We start from the raw sequence: 23,875 nt of genomic DNA on the forward strand, positions 1-23,875 counted from the left end.
CTTATCACAAAAATCACAAAACAAATTTTGAACTTTTTCCCTTTTCTTACTCTTTTCTTTTCCTTCTCAACAGAGTTTTTAACCTCTGTTGGGATATCCTTGAGAGGAATGACCTTAGCCTTAGGTGCTTTCACACCCTCAACTGTGGAAAAATCCATTGGTTTGAAATTCTCAAGGATGTCACATTCATCTGACCAGGTGGGTTTGAATTGATATTTTTCTATCTCTTCAAAGGTTGAAGACCCCTCTGGTTTTTCCAAAATGATTTTATTACCAATTTTATAAGTGATTTTAAACTCTTGACCATCCTTGTTTGCTGGTATTATCTCAACTAAACCATAATCAATTTCAGTAATGTTTTCAGTTTGGTCATTTTTTCTGAATCCTATGCCAAACTTTACATTGCTTTTGATCAGTTTTTCTAACATCAACTCATAACCTTTGCAGGACTCCACCCATTTTTCACAAGTGATTTGGGTGGATTCCAGCTCCTTTTTACAAGCTTGGTATTTTTCTACCATAGCTTGGAGTTGATCCTTGGTTATGCTGTGTTCATGTTTCAGACTACAAATTTCATTATCCATTTCATACAATTTGTTTTTCAATTCTTTAACAGATTTTTCAAATTGTACTTCATCTTTTAAAATCCTATCCCTAAGGTTTTCATTCACCTCTTTTATATTAGCAAATGCTAAGATGCTTTTGTCTGAACATAGGTTTTTCAAGACCTGAGGTGATACCTTAGCTGCAGCCATTATGGCACAGTCACATTCATTTTCACAAGCATTGTATCCTTTTCAACTTCATCAGCACTCCATGGATCAGCAAGAGGTTCCAGTAGTGGTTTAGGTTCTGTCTTCTCTAACAGTTGTTCACCAACAACAACAGTAACCACTGCTTCAGCAACTTAATCCGTTGTTTCAGCACTGGGTTCCACTTCTTCAGTTTCATGCCTTTCTGGAATTGACTCTAATGCTGCAAAACTAAATTCATCACAAGGGACATTATACTTAGCAAATAGAGCAAAATTTTCATCTGTTAAATCATCAGGCATGTTATTCCAATCAACAAAGCCTTGGGTAAAGAAGCTTTGCTGACTGGCCTCTGTAGGAGTAGATGTTTGTGGAGCAAGTTGTGGTGCAGGTTGTTGCACTTGAACCTGAGAGACAAGGGCTTGGACATACTGGATTTGTGGAATAGTGGTTTGAACATATTTCATTGGAACAGTGTTTACAGGATGTGCAAAAGGGGTGGTGTTTTGCATATGTGGTGCAGGGGTATATTGGGAATAGCGTACAATGTTTTGTGTGTTTTGAAGTCTAGTGCTAGGGTGAGTAATGATTGGACCATTGTTTTGACTTCTGCATTCCCTAGCAAAGTGTCCTAGCCTATTACACTTGTAACACTTAATTTTGGACTTATCCAACCCCACTTTTAAATTCCCATGCAGTCCTGGAAACTTTCTACCTGTTCTCTTATAAAATTTATTGGTTCTTACACTCAGTAAAGCTAACTGGTGCAAAATGTCCATTTCCTCGAGATCAGTGGGATCAAAATGTTAGAGGTCATTGAGCTCAAAAGATAAGTTGTCAGAATTCTGATTTTCCCCACTTGTTGTGAAAGCATAGTTAGGTGACTAAGGCTCAGAGTTATTAAAGGCTCCACCTGCAGTTATGTCAATGTAATGATCATAACGCTGGTCCTTACTACCACCAGATTCTTCTTGACCCAAAAGTGCTGTGTTACCAAAGGTGTAATCATCAGCAACTTTCCCAGATTCCTGCAACTTCTTTTTCTGGTTCAGCTCTCTCTCATAGGTGAGGAGCCGACCATGAAGTTGGGTCAAACTTAGCTCTTTAAAACCCACAGAATTTCTGGTTACAAAAGCTATAGTGTCCCACTTGTCTGGTAATGACCTAAGAAACCTACTATTTAAAGTGGACTTTGCAAATTCGACATTAACCAGTTTAAGTTCACTAATAAGACAGCTAAATCTTTCAAACTGTTGGGTTAGAGACTCTCCTTTGACATGGCAAAACGTTTCATATTGCTGATTCAAAACCTCTCTGTTGTTTTCTATAACCTCTTCTGTTCCACCAAACTGTTCTTTCAGTGCATCCCAAAGCTCTTTGGCACTGTTACAGTGTAACAGTCCAGCATATATGTCATTTGGAAGAGCTGAAACCATTTTGCTAAAAGCCTTTGCATCTAATTCAATTTTTTGAAAATCCTGATCTAAGTAATTTTCAAGGCTTTTAGGCACTTGGGCCTTGGGATCTTCTATGCTAGGCACCATTGGAACATGAGGTCCAAAGATGACTGACTTCCAGCAGCCGGTGTTTTGCTGAGCTAGTATATAGCCCATCCTACGTTGCCAGATATTGTATTCATATCTGACAAGCATAGGTGGCTTGAAAAGTGTTCCAGTGTTGTGAGGGTCCAGTGAGTGTGATGTCATCTTGGTTGTTTTACAAAAGTTTTGGAATAATCAACTTTAGACATGATTACACTTTATTCTATTTTTCAACTGATACGAACAACTTAAGTATCAATGGAATCGAGCTGAACTTTTATGTCAAATTGATTGTTAGATCGAATTTGACTATCCTAGGCTCTGATACCAATTGTTAGGATCCGAGTTTGTTTGATTGTGTTGTTTAACTAAATGGAAGAGTAAATCAAAGAACAGATGCAGCAGAAATTGAAAGTAAACTTTCTAACATAATCAAAGAGAGATAGTTTTCATCATACACGATTTCAATAGTCAAAAGATTGTATCGATTATAAAGGTTCAACTATGCATGCATGTATACTAATTCCCCATCATCCTAAGCTCACAAGTTTGTTCGTACAAGATGATTGGTGCAAAAGAGCTAATAGAATAGTACATGTACTGTTCTATTTATAGTACAAATCTACCCACTGTGCATCTTGGCTGACGTCACCTAGACAGTGACATCTAAGAAACTCTAAACACTGATACATACAAAAACACTATTACATTGAAACGCTGATAACTAAACACTGATGCTCCTCTCCGCTGTTGATGCTTAAGCACTGATGTCACAGAGTCATGCTTTCTTCATAAGTTGATCAAGCCTTTGATACAACAACACTTAGTGTTCAACAGAGCTTTGGTAATCAGCAGTAGATAAGTCTTCATCAATCTTTGTAACCAACACACTTTAGAAGAATAGTTGTTGAGTAGATCAGACTTTAGTATGATCAGTTGTTAGAGACACTGCCATTGGAGGGAATCAGATACAAACACTGTTATGATGGATCAATTGTTTAAGAACCAGTTTTGGCTTTCTGTATCATATGTTCTTTAAGTACTGATTGTATGGGCCAACACGTGTATTACACGATAACCATATGTGTTGTTTACAACACTTTAACATGCTAAACCATTAATATACATATAACTTACCGGATTATGCGATCAAGTCTTGAACCGAACACACTTTACTCTTTAACCATGAGCTCTGATACCAACTTGTAAGACCCTTACTTCTATTTTTACAGTTTTCGTATAAATATCTACTATAATCGTGTTTATAGGGTTATACATACGTTGAAAATTCGGGATTTTCAAAACATTTAAGAATTTAAACAATTCAACTTAATATACAAATGTTCGCCATACAAAACGAGATGACAAATTGTAACGCGGAAGCTTATGCCTTGTTCATGTTCGGTCCTTCAACGAGCTTGATCGTTATCCGGCATTCCAAAATATTCCTACATTTCATAAACCATGAAATGAGTTAGTCATTAGCAATTTATAAGCATTTAAATCGAGTTCGGATGCTGAAACAGACTAGAAAACAAGATTTGCCATATAATTAGCTTCTTGAGGGGCGCGACAGCCCCTACCCCGGGCACTCGTCGGGTGCGACAACGGTCGCATTGTGCGATGGTGTTCATGCTTCTTCTTCGCATGACGCGATGACCTGTTTTCGAGAAAAGGTTGTTTTCTTTGAGCTGCAGATTTCCAGCTCTATATACACTATCCTATATTGAATGAAAATGTGCATAACTTTCATTTTACATATCCGTTTTACGATTCGTTTCTTCCTACGTGATCGTAATTTAATTCTCCATCATATGGAGTTAAAACCTGATATCCGACTATCAAAATTTTAGATTTCAAGCTCTCGGCTTGAAATTCAGTTTTGACACTTTTGACCCGTTTCATGATTTATTAAACCACTTGCGTTTAAATCATTATAAAATCTTGAAATATTTGTTATCTCAAAACCATTAACTCGTGAGTTCAAACTTTCATGAATTATGCGACTAATGATCAAGTTATGCACAAAACCTCATTTTTTACCCGTTAGAGAGGATTTAAACATTTAAGTTTAAATCCCACTCTCTCCTTTCACACGTCATTTTTTTCATGTTAAGGTATTCGCTTATCTTCCACCGCAACTGTCCTTGCAGTGGATTAAATGATGTTATTTATTATTCCGACATTACCCCTTTCGGATTGTTAATTTACGACAGAACCATTTTGAGGTTTTTGACCCCAAAAGGACTTAAATCCACCCTTTTATGCTTATTGAGATTTACTCAATCATAACGCTTATTTTCAAATGACTCATAAAGGCCGTTTGCCCGGTTATCCGTTTAAGGGCGTTTTGGTCAACCTAGTCTCTTCTTTTACAATTAAGGACTTTCAACAACATATTTGACCCAAATTGCCCAGTTAACTATAGTCTTACTTACACGTACCTGGCTCGTGTTATCGCATTTACCCGTTTAAATATCCTTCACTATTAATTATCAATTAATACCAACGCAAACCGTATAATATTTCCTGTGATCACGAAACTCAACAAGCGATCATCAATTAATATTGTCAAATGTTTTTACCAATGCCATTTGACCCGTTTAGTCCAAACGACCATTTTCCATTATGAGATGATATCTAGTTACCATCTCGCCCCTTTTACCTTTTCCAATTTACACCGTGAATTCATATTACTTAATAGATGTTTTCTTAATTTGTTTGACCCATTATGACTTACGCCATATGATGTCTTTTTAAAACTCTTTATCTATCCGTCAACTCATGTCCGGATTACTAATTTACCACTTTTTTCCCGTCATTGTTTACATCATAACGTAATGTTTCTAATTTCATTATTTGTTCATCAAAACATGGCTATTTACCGTTTTACCCTTTTTGCCATAGTTTATGGTTTCTCACCATTTTCACTTGTTCGGACTCATATTATTCACGTCGGAACATCATAATTCAATTACTGATTCTTCTTTATTCATTTTCAATACACACACTAAGTATTCTATAAAAAGGGTATAAGCTTTTAATTACCTCTCATCCAAATTACGCTTTTCTTCTCATACTTGATTCGTTTGACCCGCTTTCTCCCCAAGCTTCCACCTAGCTTGTTAAGCGCCAAACTATCATTCATCATTCACAAGGTGGTTAGATTAATCATAATTATATACGATTATTCCACCTTATGCATTTCATATGAAAATTATCATTCATCTTATTGTAGGTCAGTTTGACTTTTTAAAAGCTAAATGCCCATTAGTAAATAAAATGCACATTCAAGTTCATCAACTAGTTTAGGCATTCTCAAATTACCCGGTAGGCGTTCTTTTAAGCAACCGTTTTAACTAATCTTTTAACCCAGTTCATTATATTTCCAACACTTCAACTAGTTCAAGCGATTATCAAAGCTAACTTATTTATTCAGTTCACAAGAACTAAGGGTTCTCATCTATAAGTGAAACATGTTTCATCATATCACTAGCATTCATCCGAACACCTAATATAATCAAGTTCTACATATCAACTAGTAGATATCATGATTTCAAACATCCATATTCATGAAATAAATCACTAATTTCATTACAACATTCAAAACCCGTTTTTAATCATGTATGATCAAGTACTCAAACTTGTAAATTGTTTAAGTACCTTGCCTTTACTATCCCTTATGATAATTCTAGTCACTAGTTAGGCACTAACATCATCATATTATAAAAACCCACTTAGCAAGGTGTGGTAATCCATCCAAACACCAAATCATGGCAAATTTACTTTATATCTCTACTTAGGGTTTGTTCCTAAGCAATCATACTTCACTAATTAAGCCATAGCCTCTACGATTCACATATAAATCGCATCTTGTAATGTTAATCAAAATTTCACAACTTCATGAATGTCAAAAATTCAACGTACCTTACGATCCCCTTGACTTAGTGATCATTTATATATATTCAAATCCGAATTTAGCCTTCAATTGATCCTTCAATTTGATGATTTTGTTGAGCTAGGGTTTATACCCCTGTTTTCTTGCTCCTGGTTGATCGACACACACACACTATGTGTGTGTTGTGTTTCCAATTTTATTAAATAAACTATTGTTTCCTTTTTAACGTTTTTGGTCCCTCAAGTTTTATTTTAATTATTTGGGACTAGAATTTCATGTTTTATTACTTATTTACACATCACTAACTAGGTTAATTAGTCCTAATTAACTTAGTGGGTTCAGGGAGTTATAAGTCGTTTTATTTTAAGTCCCGTTATCTCGGGCTCCTTATAAACTTTGTCTTCTCAAAGCGTTTGCTCTCTTTTTATTTATTATTAGGCTTATTTGTTTAAATCCTAATAATTACCTGGTTGATCTTTTCCGCTAACAGTATTTTACCCGCTCTTTAGTATTAATGGGGTTTTATTACCAAACCCGTTTTCGGGGTGTTACATTGTAGAACGTGTAAATGTCTTCAATGTATTCAACTTCAGCTAGTTCGTTGGTGATGTCAGCTTCATCTATGTTAACAATTGGAACATAAAAGTGTAAACTGAACCGAAAAATATAGGCCTTATTTGTTCATTTGAATCATCCATAAAAGTGTAATAGCAACAACAATCATAAATAAGGAGGTAAGAATCAATCACCTTAATTGAAATTGCTTGCTAATCCCACCTTTTTCCTTAATGTCGTCCAATTCCTGACGTCATACATAACCGTAGTTTTAAATCTTTCGCTTTAATGTATCGTTCAAAACGTATCTTCCATTTCGGATAATCTAACTCGTTCAACGACACGGGAGGTTTATCACTTCTTCCGACTTCATTGGTGTGTTGAATACTTTGAACAACAGTGTTCAAATTGTTTGTCATCTTTACGAGATCTTCGTTTTAACAATTGTTTAACACTTTCCAATCAACTTACTGATGAAAACTCAACAATATCACAAGTACTGACCAAGATTGATTTGTTGAGAACTGACAACTTGAACAAATGTGGACAATGATTTCTCACAAGTGTGGACAGATGAGGGAATGATTAAGTGTGGATGTGAATGATATCAATTAAGGTTGGATGACTAACCACTTAACAAGTGCGAACTTATACCTAAGTGCGGACTTTAGAGTTCAACTGTGATTTCAAACAAGTGCGGATTGAACAACTTTAACACAAGTGCGGATAAGGTTTATGAAATACCAGTGCGAACAGGGTATTAGACAATGACAAGTGCGGACTAGTGAAGATAACACAAGTGTGCGGACTAGAATCAAACCCTAAGTGCGGATGAAGACATTAAAAAACAAGTACAGATGAAGACATTAAAAAACAAGTGCGGATGATCAATAATGAAACAAGTACTGATGAACAATAATGAAACAAGTGCTGATGAAAAATAATGAAACATGTTCGGTCAAAAGAAATTCACAAGTGCTGATGATGTTGTAGACTCACAAGTGCGCATAAGACTGAACTCACAAATGCTGATGAAGGACTTATCAAACAAGAGCGCAAGACCTATCACAAGTGCTGATAATAACTTATGATTTTCACAAGTGCTGACAAGTGAAAACCACAAGTACTTACAAGCTCTCTGAATTTATTTCCCAAGTGTGACTGCACACAAGATCATCAATAACTTCAGAGGAACAAAAACCCAGAGAATTTGAAAAAAAAAACCTTAGATCTGACACAATCTAAGCAAAATCTCAACAATCAAATCAAGCACAAACACTCACAACTAAACCCTAATCACCATCCATGATGAAAAGTCAAGAAACACATAAAGAATCCATGAAAAACATGAGAAAAGTGTGAGAAAAACCCTAGAAACTTAAAACCCCACTAGAACGAACAAAGCCGAATGAAATCTAACCTCCAACACGAAGTCTACAGCTGTAAGAGCCCTCTGTATATAGAGCCTGCTTTGATACCACTTGTAAGGTCGTCTTCCTTCAACGAACACACGAACCGGACCGATCGAACACACACGCGATGTGCAGAAACCACTGTGTGCCTCGTATCGCAACGTAGGGCTCGTACAGAAGGTGTAGAAAATGAGAGAACCGTGAATACACAGAGTATTCACAATCAACAATCACAGAGATTGAATAAAGAACACACGAGGCTAGGGTTTGTTTGCACAAGAACTTTTCTCCAAAATTTCAGTGTTTCATTGAATTCGTTGGATCCTGAATGCCTACAAGACACTTAGAATATATAGACATCTAAATACGGACCCTTACAGTGAAACCCTAGTCAGTACTTAACAAACAAGTACTGACCCCTAACTAGAAATACAAATTCGGATACGCACAAGAACTGACATAGTAAAACCACAAATTCGCACATGTACAAGAACCCTTGTCCAAACTTGTGACACTTTCACATAATTACAAGATTAGTCCTTCAATGTTGAAACTTCAGCAGCATCCAGCATTTATCAAACTTTGGTGCACTTACAGACTCCCCCTTGATACATGCGGGATCTGCAAATCTTAATCGAGTCTTTAAGAAGCCACTTCCCGCATTTATAATCCTGAGGTGCATTTACAGATATATGTATAAGGGACATGAAATCTAAAAGTAATGGGATACAAATAAGTTTAATAAGTAATAATAAGTTTATCTAATTAAATTAGATAAGTAAACTTTTATTTATAAAAGCGACATGGGTAAATTCATCTAACTAAATTAGATAAATGACTTTTTTAAATAAAACACATTAATGATTTATTAGTTATCCAATTTTAGATAACTAGTTGTTTAAAATCAAATTTAAAATTTTCATCCGTTTAAAAATTTTAAAGTATGAGGGATGAATGATAAGGGAAATTTGTAAGAGGAATTGAAAACCTAATGAGAATACACAAGGGGTTATGACATTAACAAACATACATATGATAATTTTTTTGAAAAAAAAAATCATGTCATAGGAGGTAACATGGTAAGGTAACGACACAAGGGTCATAATTATTTATTAAATAAACAAGAATGTTAAGTTAGCCTATAAGTGGACACTCACTCCTCGAATTCCTAGGAAAGCATAATGAATCCTTCGGTTGATTTGGAAATGTTTTCTTAGACAGAAGACTTAAGGTACAGACATCCACCATTCCACTAGAAAATACATACATTTATTAATTCCTTCCTATGACCTTGAAGAAAAGCCTTTGAAGAAGTTTCAAAGGGTTCGTACACACTGAATCGGATCCAAACACTACATATTGACTGACTAGAATGAATTGTGGAACTAGCAGCAAGTTGTTTTTTTTTATGTCAAGTACATGGTAAACATCATTAAGAATGTGATCCTTCTTGTTACCTCTGGCTTGAGCCACCACATCACCTATATGTTGATTTAATGCTTCGAATTTTAGGCTATGAGCATGATTTTAATTCCTCCATACGTCTTCGAATTGTGTATCCGTTCCTTCTCCCCTGACACATGGGTCAAACAGCCCGAATCCACAATCCATTCGTCAAGTTTTCTAATTCGCGTTGCATTGTAGCTGTGAAAGTTGTACCATGATCTTCGACTTCTTGGGCAATAAAAGCTTCTACATCCCATTATTCCTCATAGTGAAGTGTTGCAGAGTTTCCATATTCTTGGGACTTTGAACAAAAAATTCCAGCAATACGGACCCGCAACCACAACTTTAACTTATGAGCAGAATACGTTTGCGACCTTGTCGTATTTTCGTTCACCACATTGTTCCTTGATCTTAGATGTTAATCATTTATTTTTGTCATCTGCATGATATCGTGATTTATGATGGTTTTTTTGCTTGGCATTGGTGTGTATTGTGTCAGTACTTTGACTTTCTCTTTCTGAAAACAACCCGTTTTCAAGTAGTTGCAACTTGGTATGGTTTTTTTCTTTAAGAACAATACCGAGAATGCAACCCAGGCTTCCTTTAGGGTGCTTGAATCCGTGATGTGATCAAGCCAGTTCGTCTTCCACAACTGTCTTCAACAAGAGCAGCACTTTTCCTGCCTTGGTTTCAATTTCCTTAAAACTCCGCTAGCGTCTTGTCCTTTCGGTTGTGTTGCCTTAGCATCGTCAATGACTTCCCACAAATCTTGGCACTACAAGTACAAACTGATGCACGTTGACCAATAATTCTAGTTATGAGTGTTGAGTTTCTTCCCACCGCCTACAACTTGAGGATCGGCCATGGAGCGTGGCTCTGATGCCAAATGTTGGTTCAGGTCCCTCACAAACACACACAGTTGCAACGATTTTCTGTATATTAAACTTCAAGAGAGATTTACAAGTGATTTAGAAGATTAGCAAGATGAATAATTCTGGATAGCAAGTAGCGAAACCAAGAGCAAGAATTGAATCGGATCTGTGTGAACCGATTAAGCAAGATAAGCAAGAAACCGAACACGAGCATGAAAGAAGCAAGTAGCAAGAAAGAAGATCAAGATTATGGGGGTGAATGTTGGGAATAATCTTGATTGGGTTATCGGGTTACGGGTCGTGTACGGGCCAAGTTGGTTACGGGTTAAGTTTAAATGGGTCTAACATCTATCAACGGGCCGTGGGTAAGGAATTGGTCTAGGTTGACCGAGTTAAATGGGTTGGGAAAGTTGAGTTTGCTGCTAATAAGGAGGATTACGTTGGACTGATGCGAAAGAAATAAGTCGTGGGTTTTACTTCCTGTTTTCTAGGAGTTTTAGTTTATTTTACGTTTGTATATATACATACATATATATATATATAGGGTCGGGATTTAGAGAAAACGGTGGAAAGTGTGAGAACGGTGAGAACGCTTATCGATCGTCCGATCAAAACAATCTATGGACTAGATTGGCGCGGTGGCGTTTTCGTAAATAACATCAATTTTATTACGTGGATGCGCTTCATTAAGGGTAAAAGGTCTTTTGACTTCTCCACACAAAACGCCATCTCATGAAATAAAACGCCAAAAACAAAAATCCCAGACCATTCCCAGTAAAAACGCCATTATATATAAAACGCTAAACTTAATTAAAGTAAAATCCCGCCTAAAAAAACCGCCAAAAAAATCCTATATATACAACATCTCAGACCTTCAATTAAAAACACAAACAAAAACTCAAACGCCATATTTCATATATCCCATTTGCCTTAGAAACGCCAAAAAACCCAAACATCAAATACCTTCTAACCCAAAGCATTTTTTTGAAATTCAGTTTGGTTGTGTGTAACATTTCGCTCAATAAAATGGACAAAATCCTTACATGGGGATGTTGTCCATTTCATTGAGTAAAATCTTATTGACTAATCCTCAACTTCCATCCAATTTATAACGCCAAAACATACAAAAACATTATTGAGCTTTGTTGTCAATAAAGTTTAGCTGTATGGGGTGGACAACATTGACAGTTATCTTTCCTAACAGAGGATTAACAATGTTGTCCATCTCATACAGCAAAACATTATTGATTTTAGCATGATCAAATTTTGAGGTTTAAGGTGCTCTTATTTCGTGGCGTTCTATTTATCGCTAAAACGCCTAAAAAGTTAAAAAATCAAACATCGTCATTGTGAAATTCAAGATTGTTGGCTGAAAAAGGTCTAAACTCAATAACATTTTGCTGCATGAGATGGACAAATCTTCAAGAAAAAGATGTTAATGTCAGGCTGTGTGCTTCCAAACAGCGACACATAAAACTACTTGAAAAACAAAAAAAACAAAATGAATCATACGAAATTCGAACTAGCGAGTTAACATGATTCAAAAAAGAAGAAAAGAGACTGCTGACAGTGAAGATTTGGAAGATCAATTGTTTATGTATTCTTTTTTTATTTTCCTTTTCAGTTGATTGTTATATAATAAAAACGCCATATATAATAAAAACGCCAAAACAACCAAAATGCTTGTTTAAACGATATCATCCCGTTAAACGCCACCAAAAACTCCCAAACTATAATAAAATTACTTTGAAAAAGTATTATAAAAAACCCAAAAAAATATAAAATAAAAAATAAAAAGCAAACTTGAAAATGTAACTAGAAACAAAAAATACAAATCAGTAACACTGAAGATAGGGAAAATTTATTATATTAGAATCTAAAACGCCAAACTTGAAAGATGGGACGTGTTACAGACTTCAGAGATAAAGCTTATCAACAACAATAATTACAAACAGTAACTGAAAAGACGAATACTTTATTAAAATAATGCACCGCCTAACTTAGGCACCAAAAAGACATCCTATAAAATGATACGTCTCAGCAACTTCCATTTGATCAAACAAAAAAACAAACGCCGATACTACTAAATACCACTCACTGAAAAACGCCAAAAAAAAAAAAATCAAAGATGGCTAATATGCTTTCTTGGATATTCATAATTGTTATTCGTGAAGTTTCATTGAATGAATTCTTATCAGAAGGGAGTAACTCAGAAAGATTTTGCTGCATGAGATGGACAAATATTCAAGAAAAAAATACAAATGCCAGTCATATGGCATTTTGTATTTTTTTTGTTCTTGAAGAAAGTTTGGATGACGAGAAGAGATCAATGACAATGAAAAGTGGGTTGACTATAAAGATGAAGATCAAGATAAAGAAAAAGCGAAAAACCCGCTCACACGACATAGATCTATGTCGCCAAACATTCACAAAAAAAGCCATATCAACAGATGAGCAGGCAAAAAAATCAAATCAATGGGTTTGTTAAGTTTTACATAAAACGCCATATATTTGGTGACAGTTCTAGTACTATTAAAGAAGTGAGAGACTGATGACAGTGAAGATTGGGAAGAGAGATTCGATTAGGATTTTTAATTTATTTTCTTCGCTTGTATTTTTTTCCTGTGGTTGAAATATAATATAACAATAGTAAAACGTCAAGATAACAAAAACGCCAAAATGTTTATAAAAAATAATAGAACAATGAGCCATCTTGTTTAAAACGCCTTGGAAAACACCATTCAAATAGATAATGGCATGCGATTTGAATAAACGCCATAAACGCCAAAATGTTAATACAATGAAACCATTAAACGCCATTAAATATTGAATTTGGTTAATGCAAAAAATCTTAAAAACTAACAATATTGGGAAAAGCGGAACTGGAAAAGCAGAAGATGAAAGGACAAAAAAGCCCCTTCGCCCTTTTCTAAGCGGCGTGACACGTGTTGGCCAGGAAGCGTTCTCACCGTTCTCACACTTTTGAGCGTTTTCTCTTGATCCCGTTTCTCTCTCTCTCTCTCTCTATATATATATATATATATATATATATATATTAAATGTTTAGTGGAATGAAATAGGTAGATAATTCTAAACATTCTCTTCTTTCACTTTAATATATTTTCGTTCGTGTGTGTGTGTTGAGTGAGTGTCAAAAGGGGCCTGAACCAACAAAATACACACCGATAGTTGATTACACTTATAAAACATATCACAGTCGAATTGAAATACCATACAATAAAAAACTATCACAACCCACAATATTCAATACGTTTATTATTTTGGTTTACTAAAACACACGCACATCTCTGCTCGTATAGCAAAGACATTGTTTATTTAGTAGAAATTACTTTACAAACAGGTCTCGTGACTGCTGTTTCAACCCGACCATTGTCCTCGCCATTGAAGTTACATAGGTAAGTCATGGTCATGACGATCTAAAGGTGCTAAAACCCAATCACCATGGTCATTAAGCACCATTGCTTTGTTCTTCTCAGCCCACCAACTCACAGGTACTTTGAACTCTTTCTTCAAAAGATCATTTGACATGTTCACCCACCCTAAACTCCTCTTCACCAAACCCCAATCAAAATCACCATTCTTCCCATTCCAACCACTCAAAGTATGCAACATGCCCTGCAAGTTATGATAAACCAATGGATGAAGCATGCCATTTAACTTACTTTCCTCTTTCAAGTATGGTGAGTTCTTGCTGTTGATCCATAACTCCACCCCAACATCAACATACTCCAGCAATTCACTTGGCACACTCTCCCAAATGTTCTCACTGACCCATTTTATTATCTTGCTTGGCCAAAATGGGATGATATCCGGGTCATTCTTTACCCTGAGTATCTTAAGGTTAGGTAGTTCCTCCGTCTTTTCTTTAAACGATTGATTCCCGACTTGAGGACAAGCGAAAATGAAAGCAGATACATTGATATCGGGTGTCACAACATTCCTAGCGATGTCAAAGGCGGATAGAACCGCTAAGCATGCACCAAGGCTGTGTCCGGTGCATGTTATGCTTACTTTTTCGTTTTTGTACTTGCCCAGTAATTCTTTGATGCGTTCCAAGAGCTGTGTTCGGGCACTTGATGGAATGAATTCAGAGTTCGGGTCACTTGTGTTGTAGATTGTTAGCCAACCTCCCATGACTTTTGGTGTATCTGGATCTGCACCATGATCAAAAAAACGTGAGGCAAAATTGACAAATTAACTTCAAAACTTATGACTTCAAAATAATACACAAAACACGAAAAAAGTGATAGAACCAGAGTTTTTTAGTTTGGGTCATCATATAGTTATTTTCTTTATTGGTTAATGGCCATCGCCAATGCAAGATGTTAAATGTACCAAAAACACCATAGTCATATTTCAAAAAATGAATCATAAACATTCATTTTCACTCCAACCTACAAACATTTTTATCAATACTTACATTTCCACATCATCGTCACCTTTTACATTTTATTTTTAATATTCAAATTATTTTTATTATTAATCATTTTCTATTTTTGTATTATTAATCAAATATAGTAAAAATAATTAAACATAGCTAAAATTTATAAATTAAGCCAGAGAATTAAAACTACAACAAACCACAGGGTAAACTAGGAATAGTAAAAATAATTAAACATAGCTATAATTTATAAATTAAACAGAAGAATTAAAACTAGAAACAAACCACAGTATAAACTAGGAAAGGTGAATCCTTTTTAACCTTCCTCTGAAAATGAACACGAAAAAATAAAACTTATTTAGTATCTTTTTTAGGCCTTTAAGGGATGAAGAAAACAGCTTATATTTTAGAGTTAATTACATATTTAGTCCCTTTGGGTTGCACAAAATAACATACTTAGGTACTAATAGTTTAAAATCACATTCTAGGGTATTAACTTTTTATTTTGTAATGTTTGGAGGTATTAACTTCTAGGGTATTAACATAGTTAGTACTTGTGGTTTGCACAAAATAACATACTTAGGTACTAATAGAATGTGATTTTAAACCTACAAATAACGTTAATACCTCCAAACGTTACAAAATGAAAAGTTAATACCCTAAAATGTGATTTTAATTATTAGTACCTAAGTATGTTATTTTGTGCAAACCACATGGACTAATTATGTAATTAACTCTATCTTTTAATATCATAAATGGCCTCCACTTCTATCAAATGCCTCAACTGCGACGCACGTACAGAAGGGCGCAACTCCAAATACAAATCCACTCCAATGCTAATATTTAGTTTATATATGCCATATCACATTATCACCCAACTACACGGCGGCTAAATGCGGTGCTTTGGGTTTGGTCGAAGTGTCTAAACTCATGTTGTAATATAAAAGTGGTCTAAGTGCATTGGGTTTGGTCTAAGTATATTGCCCCTTGATTCCGCCCCTTCATAATTTTTTTTGCTATTTAATGGTAAAAATTGGTAATGGTATCTACACATCCCCTAAAATTTGTGTACATCCTTCAATACGAACCGTATAGGTTAATACGCTTCCCATAGGGTTTGAAGCATTAAATGCGACACCAATAGGAAGCGTGTTGTGCAATACGGTTCCTATTGGTTCTGACATGCACGCAGTTCAAAACTGAAAAGGTCTAAAAAGTGACCCAGTAGGAAGCGTATTGCCCAATATGATTCCCATAAGTTTAATAGGAAGCGTATAGGGCAATACGATTCTTATTGGTAAGATCAAAGTGTCCTCAATAGGAAGTGTATATGGCAATACGATTCCCCTAAGGTTAATAGGAAGCGTATGGGGCAATATGGTTCCCCTAGACCCAAAGTATAGGAAGCGTATGGGGCAATATGGTTCCCCTAGACCCAATCTATAGGAAGCGTATGGGGCAATATGGTTCCCCTGGTCCCCTAATCTGAATTCTTTTTATAAAAACATCTTCTCAAATATTAACAAAAAAATCATTAGTTGATTGGGCCATAAACAATTATCTTCTAGTAACTCAGTTCTTTTTCAACTTCTATTTATATAACTTTTATTAGGATCTGATGTGTTAAAAGTAGTTTAATAAAAAAATAAATTAATTAATCTAATCTAGACACTAAGTAATACTCTAGACTCTCTAAAACTCGACTAAACTACTAACCAGGGTTTCTAAAAATCCTATATTGCAATTAAATTAAATTTTAGTTAACTAAGACGTACTAAATGCGACTTGGAACTAAGGTTGAACTCAGAGATGATAAAGGACTACCTAGGTTGGAATCTCACTTGCTATCGAATGGCTTTCTATCGGGTACCACTACTACAAAATGGAGTATTAGACGGCGTTGAAGTTTTATTTTAGACGGGGTTAAAGCAATAACACCGTCTTAAAATCAATTTCCATTGCTGTTTTAATTAAAATATCCAAGAAAATTCAAAAAAAAACCCCGTCTAATGCTTAAACACCGTCTTATACTATTTTATGCAACCTTTAGACGGTGTTGTCTTGAACACCGTCTTATAAATATCATACACTTTGATTAAAATATTCAAGAAAACATAAAAAAGGAACTTAAGAAAATGTATCGTAGAAACCCTAAATCCCCCAAAACCCATATGCCACCTGAGTGTAAACCACCACCACACCACCGGAGACGCTCCGACCACCACTTTCAACCCCTTCACGCCACCCGAGAAGACCACCATCTGCAACCTCTTCACGCCAACGGAGACAACCACCATCTGCAAACCCTACACGCGACCCAAGACGACCACCACCAACGGAGACAACCACCATCTGCAAACCCTACACGCAACCGGAGACGACCACCACCAGCAACCCCTTCACGCACTCGTTCATTCTTCACTGCCTCTGTACCCACCACCGCAGCTCATCGAGGTATATGTTATCGTTTATGTTGTTTGTTCGATTGTTATAATTTGTAGTTTAGGGTTTGTTAGAAAAAGAGGTTGAAAAAGCACTTGATGAGGGCTATATTTTTCCGAATCGATATAATCAAATATTTCTCACGACTATCAGTTATAAATGCTAGATAGGTTATTTTTTTATAGTTATGACATAAATGGACAGTTGGTAATTTATATATACAGCCTGATATGAAAGTAAGTAACTATTTTGAAGACAGCTACAACCAAAAGGTCAAATTGTAGGCTACAATACTAGTTTATTACCACCACAAATCAAATGGACAACGTTTGTACCCTATAAATATGTTCATGTAGTTAAGAAAGTAAGTACACCATCCTGAGTTATATTGAAATGGCTAGTGGTAACATGAGCCATCTTGTGTTAGCATTTGTCCTGCTAACTCTATGTTGAGGTGGCTTGATGGCTCAATCAGGGTGCACCAATGTTCTCATTGGAATGGCTCCATGCCTAAACTATGTTACCGGAAGTTCGAAAACGCCATCGTCCTCCTGCTGTTCATCACTAGCTAATGTTGTCAAATCGCAGCCACAGTGCCTTTGCACTGCCCTCGATGGTAGCATGTTGGCTTCGTTGTGTGTCGTGAACCGAAAATTGGCAGGTTTGTATTGAAAAAAACAAGAAAAAAAGTTTTTTAAGCATCAGCGACGACAGGGAAATAGTGACGATTGCGACGACAGGATAACAGCGACGATTTATATCATAATATCAAAAGACGGTGTTCATCAAGCTTAATATGGGGATCAAATTGAACACCAAAAGACGGTGTTCATCAAGTTTAAGCCGGTGTTCAAATTGAACACCGTCTAATAAGACTTGATTTTAAACCGGTGTACTTTAAGACGGTGTTGAAAACACCGTCTTAAAACCCATATCACCCCGTCTAAAGCTCTGTTTTGTAGTAGTGTACTAACGTGATATGTAACCGGGATCTTTAAGTGCTAAATCCTAAGAGAAACCGAATAGGACCCCCAACCCTTTACCCAGCAAATATTTGGACATCAGGTCGATGACAGGGATGAAAGTGGCGACAAACATTCCTAATGTTGGTTATAGGTTTGTCGGGGCGAACCGTCAGGTTTGGGCATGGCAGCCGTTGGTACATCACCCGCGTTTGGAGGCCGAGGAGGTTCAGATGCCTTAGATGGCTGAGCAGGAGGGTGGGCAGGATTATGTTGAGGTCCCGCCTCAACATGAAAAGGTGGATCATCAGCATGAATGGTCTTCTCGATAGGATTTTGCATAACCAAGATGAGCAGATGCGACTTCTAACACTACATGGTCAGGAGATAACATCCCACGGTCGCCAGATGGACCAGATGCATGAGGACATAGGGTGGCTGATGACTAGCATGGGTGAAATATATAAGTATATGGGTATACCAGTTCCACCTCATCCACCACCACGAGTTTATCCGGACCAGGGCCCGTTCTTTACGCAGCAGCCCGACCCGTCCATGCCATCCTTTACCCAGCCCATCCCGTCCATGCAGGCATATTATCTTATTTTTATTTCATTTATCTACGAGCAATTTAATGCCATGTAATGGGTATTTTGTTTAAATTCTTATAGGCTTACGGCCCGTCCTATACACAGCCCGACCTTTCCTTGCCATATTTTCCTAAGTCCGGCCAGACCATGCCACTCTTTCCTCTGTCCGACCTACCATGCAGGTATGTTATTTTATTTTATTTTATTTCATTTTCTACGAACAATTTTAATGTTATGTAATGAGTATATTTTGTTTAAAGTTTTTATAGACTCCAGGAATGTCCTATACACGGCACAGCCGGTCACCATCTACTAGGCGTGGCCCGAACTTTACGGAGGAGGGGCTCGTTGAGTCTAACGAGTATTGATGATGATATTGGTTTTTATTATCATATGATGCTGTACTGTCCGAACAATTGAATTTAGTTTTAAGTATTTGTAATATTTGTTTAATTTGGATAATGTTTAATTTGTTTGGATTGCTTAATTTTACTATGTCTTTTATAGAACTTATAAGAAAAAAACTAACATCATTTTATAACAAAAAAAAAAACCAATTTAATTAATTTAAAAAAAAATAAAGTTCAAAAAGATACTAACAACAATATGCTACTCTTGCAAAAAAAAAAAAAATAAAATAAAATAAAAAATAAAATCCTCTAGGAAACGTATGACCCTAAATAATTCCCTTGGTCTTTTGAAAAAAAAAAATCCTCTAAGAAGTGTATGATCCTATATGTTTCCTCTGCTCTCCTACTTTAAGTATACATATAGGAAGTGTATTGCTCAATACACTTGGACCCAGAGGAATCGTATTACCCTATACGCTTCCTATAGGGTACAAGGAAGGAATGTGCAAATAAAATGAGGGGATGTGTGGACAAACAACCCCTAAAGAATTTATTCATAAGCATGGAAAAATAGCCCTAGCTTAGCCTTTAATATGCTAGACTTATAGAGGTGACTAAAGCCACGTTTAAGGGTTGCGTACTATTTTCTTTGTTTCTTGGCTTCCTACCTCTTATATATATCTAGATCTGTTACTAATATAGATTTCTTATTATTGATAGTAATTATTAATATTAGCTTTAGCACTCTCTAACTTCTTTATGGTTTCATTAGTCACGCCTTAGGCTACTCGGTATGGGGATCGGCTTTGGACCGTCCCCTACCGGCACCGGTCCTCCATCCATGCTGCCCTCCCCTTCGTCGCGTCCTCACCGTCCTTTGGAGGACGTCTCCAACGGTCCACAACAAGACAAAAAGGCAGCCATCCCCTCTCACACACCCCTATGCGTACAATATATACATACACATTTTAGGTCCATCCTCCCATTTCCACACATCCATCCTCTTTGGCTCATCCTCATGCCCATCCTACGTATCGCTTACGTGGCAGACCATCCTCCAAGGGAGGACCATCACCATACCGTGTAGCCTTATGTTTAGTGGTTTACCGTACTTTACACGTCAAAGGGGTTTTTAGAATCGAGGGTCTTAATGGAAAAGTCTATGTATCCTTGGGATAGAGGAAATGATTGACTTTTCACCCTTGTTATTAGTGAGATTTTATTGTTTGGTTGTATAAGCATGAAAAACACAAAATACGTTTAACCTGAAGCATGTATATCAATTTGTAAACTTATTTAAAATGCAGCAGAAATTGACTGCTAATAAGTTTGTAGGCGCACCTGTAGAGTTAGCACTAGGGAGTAGAGGTTCGGCTGATACAGGCTCGGCACCCGCTATGTCGTCTATCCACTCGTATGTCGTAACTGTCCCACGCCACACCACACATATTTCGCGGCGACCAATGAACTCACTGTACTCATCACTAGAAACAGCAACATACCCCATCCAATTGGATTCGAATTCGCTTCCTTCACGAGAAATGCTAGGGAAAAGTAAAGGAAGAATAGAGTCGACACGAGCCGTGGCATAGATGAAGGAAGTCACTTGGTACTTAGAATCAGCCCAAGGGAGCATGACTCCTTTGAAAAACGAACTCTTGCCGTAGCAGCTGTAACCGGCGTAGAGAGAGCCTTCATCATTATTAAACGCTCGTTCTGCGGCCGATGAGAGGTCACCATAGCCAATAAGAAGATTGCGTAGGTCGAGGTCGAAAGGGTCAAGAAGACCATCCCAATTGTTGCTTCCATGGAGCTCATCGTATCTTTGTGAATCCATGATTTGTTTCTTGGCTAAATTAAATTGGTTGTGACTACAATGTGTTTTTTTTTGGAGCTGGTGCGCCTAGGATGAGTCTTATAGCAAGTTGTTGATTATGACCCATTGTCTCTTATTGTTTGGCTATTTGCAAATGTTGGTTTATGTTATAAAACACGAGTGAAATTAATTGATCAATCCTAGCTTATTGTAAATAAAAATAAAGATCGTATTTTTTTTGTCAATAACTCATAGCTTTTACATCCAATTGTGTATGTATACAGATAATCATTTAACTAAGTTGTTCACTTATTTTTATTTTTTTCATTAACGTTTACCTATACATGTGTAAATTATGTGTAGATATTGTAATATAGTCTACACATGAATTCCACATGTATAAGTTCAATAAATAAACGGAATTTGTTTTTTTAATTATTGTAATTATTAATATATTATGAGAGATGACTTGCTACATGTTTTTTTTATCTTCGTGTAGATATAATTTTTACTTAAAACCGAGTTATAAATAATAACGTACAAATGATTAAAGCATAGGCATACATGTTATAAAAGTTGACTCGCGGTTTAGTTTTGTAGTAATACAATATAAATATTTATAAACTTTCGAATATACCATTGCGAAACACTTATTTTTATCTACGATTTATTAAAACTTTCATTTGAACTGGTCAAATATACTTGATTATATTTCTTTACTTTGAGGAACAAAACCGATATGATTTAAGCAAATCGGTACCAGTTGTGTATTCGTGTTGCTTTCTAGACATGGCGGTATATAATTAGTTATAAACAGGGTTCCATTCGTGATAGAATACTTTTTGGTATCGTGAGCTATAGCGAGTGCTGTTACGTTAATGGTACCCAGACGAACCGAACGGTACCAATATTCAATTTTATGACTTTTGATCGATGTAAAAAAAACATGTGATGATATCCTTGGGCATATATATTTTGGTTGCTATACCAACTGCTAGTGATGTACCAAACTGAACAGATACCGATGACTTAAACCCATTACAAAACGGGGTAATCCCACTAGTTGTATGTAATCATGATATGTGGATGAAATTCTATGCAATCATGATATGTGGATGAAGTTGCAAATTTAGAATTTTTTTTTTTTTTTTTTTTTTTTTTGTAATACATGTAAAATCCATTCAAAATGCCAAAATGGTAATAAACATAGAACTATGATTGAAAATAAAAAGAATTTTGATGGTGGTGCGAATTGTAGGTGACAAGTGACAACCGGTGTGTTGATCAAGCTTAGGCTGCAAATTAAAGAGAATACGAGTTTTTAACAATCATCAAAGGAACCCAAATAATGTTGTTGGAAGATATAATGTCAGTATTGTTTGTTTGGATCAAGAATGGGCAAAATTCAACTCGTTAGATTGTAAGGATTGATGTATTTCTAATTTGAGCTTGTAATGTTTGTAGTTATGTTCTAGCTTGTTAGAGCATTCACATCCAACCCCTCAAATTTTATGATGGGTTTTTATTTTATGAAATGTGTTTGTAGGTGGTTTTAAATGGTTGTTAGTAGAGACTTGAAGAGAGAAACTATTATTGTTCATTTGTAAATTTAAATGAACAGTCCTTTATAATTTTTTAATATATTTTGAAAATAGTTATGAATGAAAGAGAGAAAAGATGTAATAATAATATATTAAAATTATTTTTTATTTGAAAAAAAGTAGTGATTTTCAATGTATATAAGCTATAAATTGGATATGAATGTTCCTATCCTATATAATTTGCCTTTTGTGGTTCAGAAAATAAAATAAGCATAATCTAAACATGTGGCAATAGGATTGTCGCACAAAATATAATTAACATAATCTAAACATGTGGGTACAGGATGATTAAAATTATAGTGGTCGGTCAATATATAACAGCTTACCCATTAATTCAATTTCTGTTTTATCAATATTTACAAAGTACATATAATGAAGAAAATCTGAATCTCATTTAAAACGTTTTTGTGACGATCTCTCTATATATGGTTAAAAAACACTAAAAACTCCATAACCTATGTTAACCAATTATTTTTTTCGTTTAACAAAAAGTAAATTGAAAATAAATAATTTCATCTAACTTAATTTGGCCGATAATAATCGCAACTCAGTTATTAGCCGATAATAATCCGAACAGTTCAATTTTTTTTTGTAAAATAGTTCGCCGTTAAAATAACTTAACGCAATTAAGTTTTTTTCCTAATTACAAACCGATGTTTTAGGGCTTTTTATCAGAACGAGAATACCTCGAAATTGTGCTTGAAATGGCTTGATTTTTGTTAATTGGAAGTTTAAACACCCGAATTGAAGCACCATTTTCGTGGGTTGGTGCAGTATTTTAAGGTAAGTTTTACATCAGTCGATTCGTATCGGCATTTTAATCAAAAGCCCTAAAACATCGGCTTGTAATTCGAAAAAAAAACTTAACTCCGTTAAGCTATTTTAACAGCGGATTATTTTACAAAAAAAAAAAAAAATTGACCAGTTCGGATTATTATCGGCCAATAACTGACTTGAGATTATTATTGGCCAGATTGAAATAGATGGGATTATTTATTTACAATTTGCCTAACAAAAATGTTAAATATTATATACGCATGGGAGGTGGAAACCATGAATCTTACACGCAAAAATAAACACTTATTTCTATATAAATGTTTACAGTAGTTTTTATATATAAACACATGAAGTGGTTCGGAAAAAAAACACTTATTTTTATATAAATGTTTTCAGTAGTTTTTATATATAAACACATAAAGTCGTTTGAGTAAAAATACTCATTTTTGCAAAAAAAAA

At 35.6% G+C, this 23,875-nt stretch overlaps 2 protein-coding genes across 2 annotated transcripts; one reads left to right on the forward strand and one right to left on the reverse strand.

The window, feature by feature from the left end:
• Window positions 1–13,649: 13,649 nt before the first annotated feature.
• LOC110939675 (phospholipase A1-IIdelta) lies at window positions 13,650–21,128 on the reverse strand. Its single transcript, XM_022181248.2, has 2 exons — window positions 20,564–21,128; window positions 13,650–14,651 (listed from the first exon to the last, which is right to left on the reverse strand). Exons 1-2 carry the CDS (start codon window positions 21,057–21,059, stop codon window positions 13,885–13,887), a joined length of 1,263 nt encoding a protein of 420 aa, XP_022036940.1. The 5' UTR covers window positions 21,060–21,128; the 3' UTR covers window positions 13,650–13,884.
• LOC110939676 lies at window positions 16,886–17,958 on the forward strand. The gene is made up of 2 exons (XM_022181249.2): window positions 16,886–17,332; window positions 17,909–17,958. Exons 1-2 carry the CDS (start codon window positions 17,014–17,016, stop codon window positions 17,938–17,940), a joined length of 351 nt encoding a protein of 116 aa, XP_022036941.1. The 5' UTR covers window positions 16,886–17,013; the 3' UTR covers window positions 17,941–17,958.
• Window positions 21,129–23,875: the final 2,747 nt, after the last annotated feature.

Source organism: Helianthus annuus, chromosome 2, assembly GCF_002127325.2.
Source record: "Helianthus annuus cultivar XRQ/B chromosome 2, HanXRQr2.0-SUNRISE, whole genome shotgun sequence".
In the NCBI taxonomy this organism is placed as follows: Eukaryota; Viridiplantae; Streptophyta; class Magnoliopsida; order Asterales; family Asteraceae; genus Helianthus; species Helianthus annuus.

What these genes read in the sequence shown, in the direction of transcription:
- LOC110939676 (XM_022181249.2), top strand. Translation starts at nt 17,014, where the DNA reads ATGTATCGTAGAAACCCTAAATCCCCCAAAACCCATATGCCACCTGAG. An exon ending in CACCACCGCAGCTCATCGAG is followed by an intron (nt 17,333 to 17,908) that starts GTATATGTTATC and finishes GTCAAATCGCAG; the next exon opens with CCACAGTGCCTTTGCACTGC.
- LOC110939675 (XM_022181248.2), bottom strand. Translation starts at nt 21,059, where the DNA reads ATGGATTCACAAAGATACGATGAGCTCCATGGAAGCAACAATTGGGAT. An exon ending in CCCTAGTGCTAACTCTACAG is followed by an intron (nt 14,652 to 20,563) that starts GTGCGCCTACAA and finishes ATCATGGTGCAG; the next exon opens with ATCCAGATACACCAAAAGTC.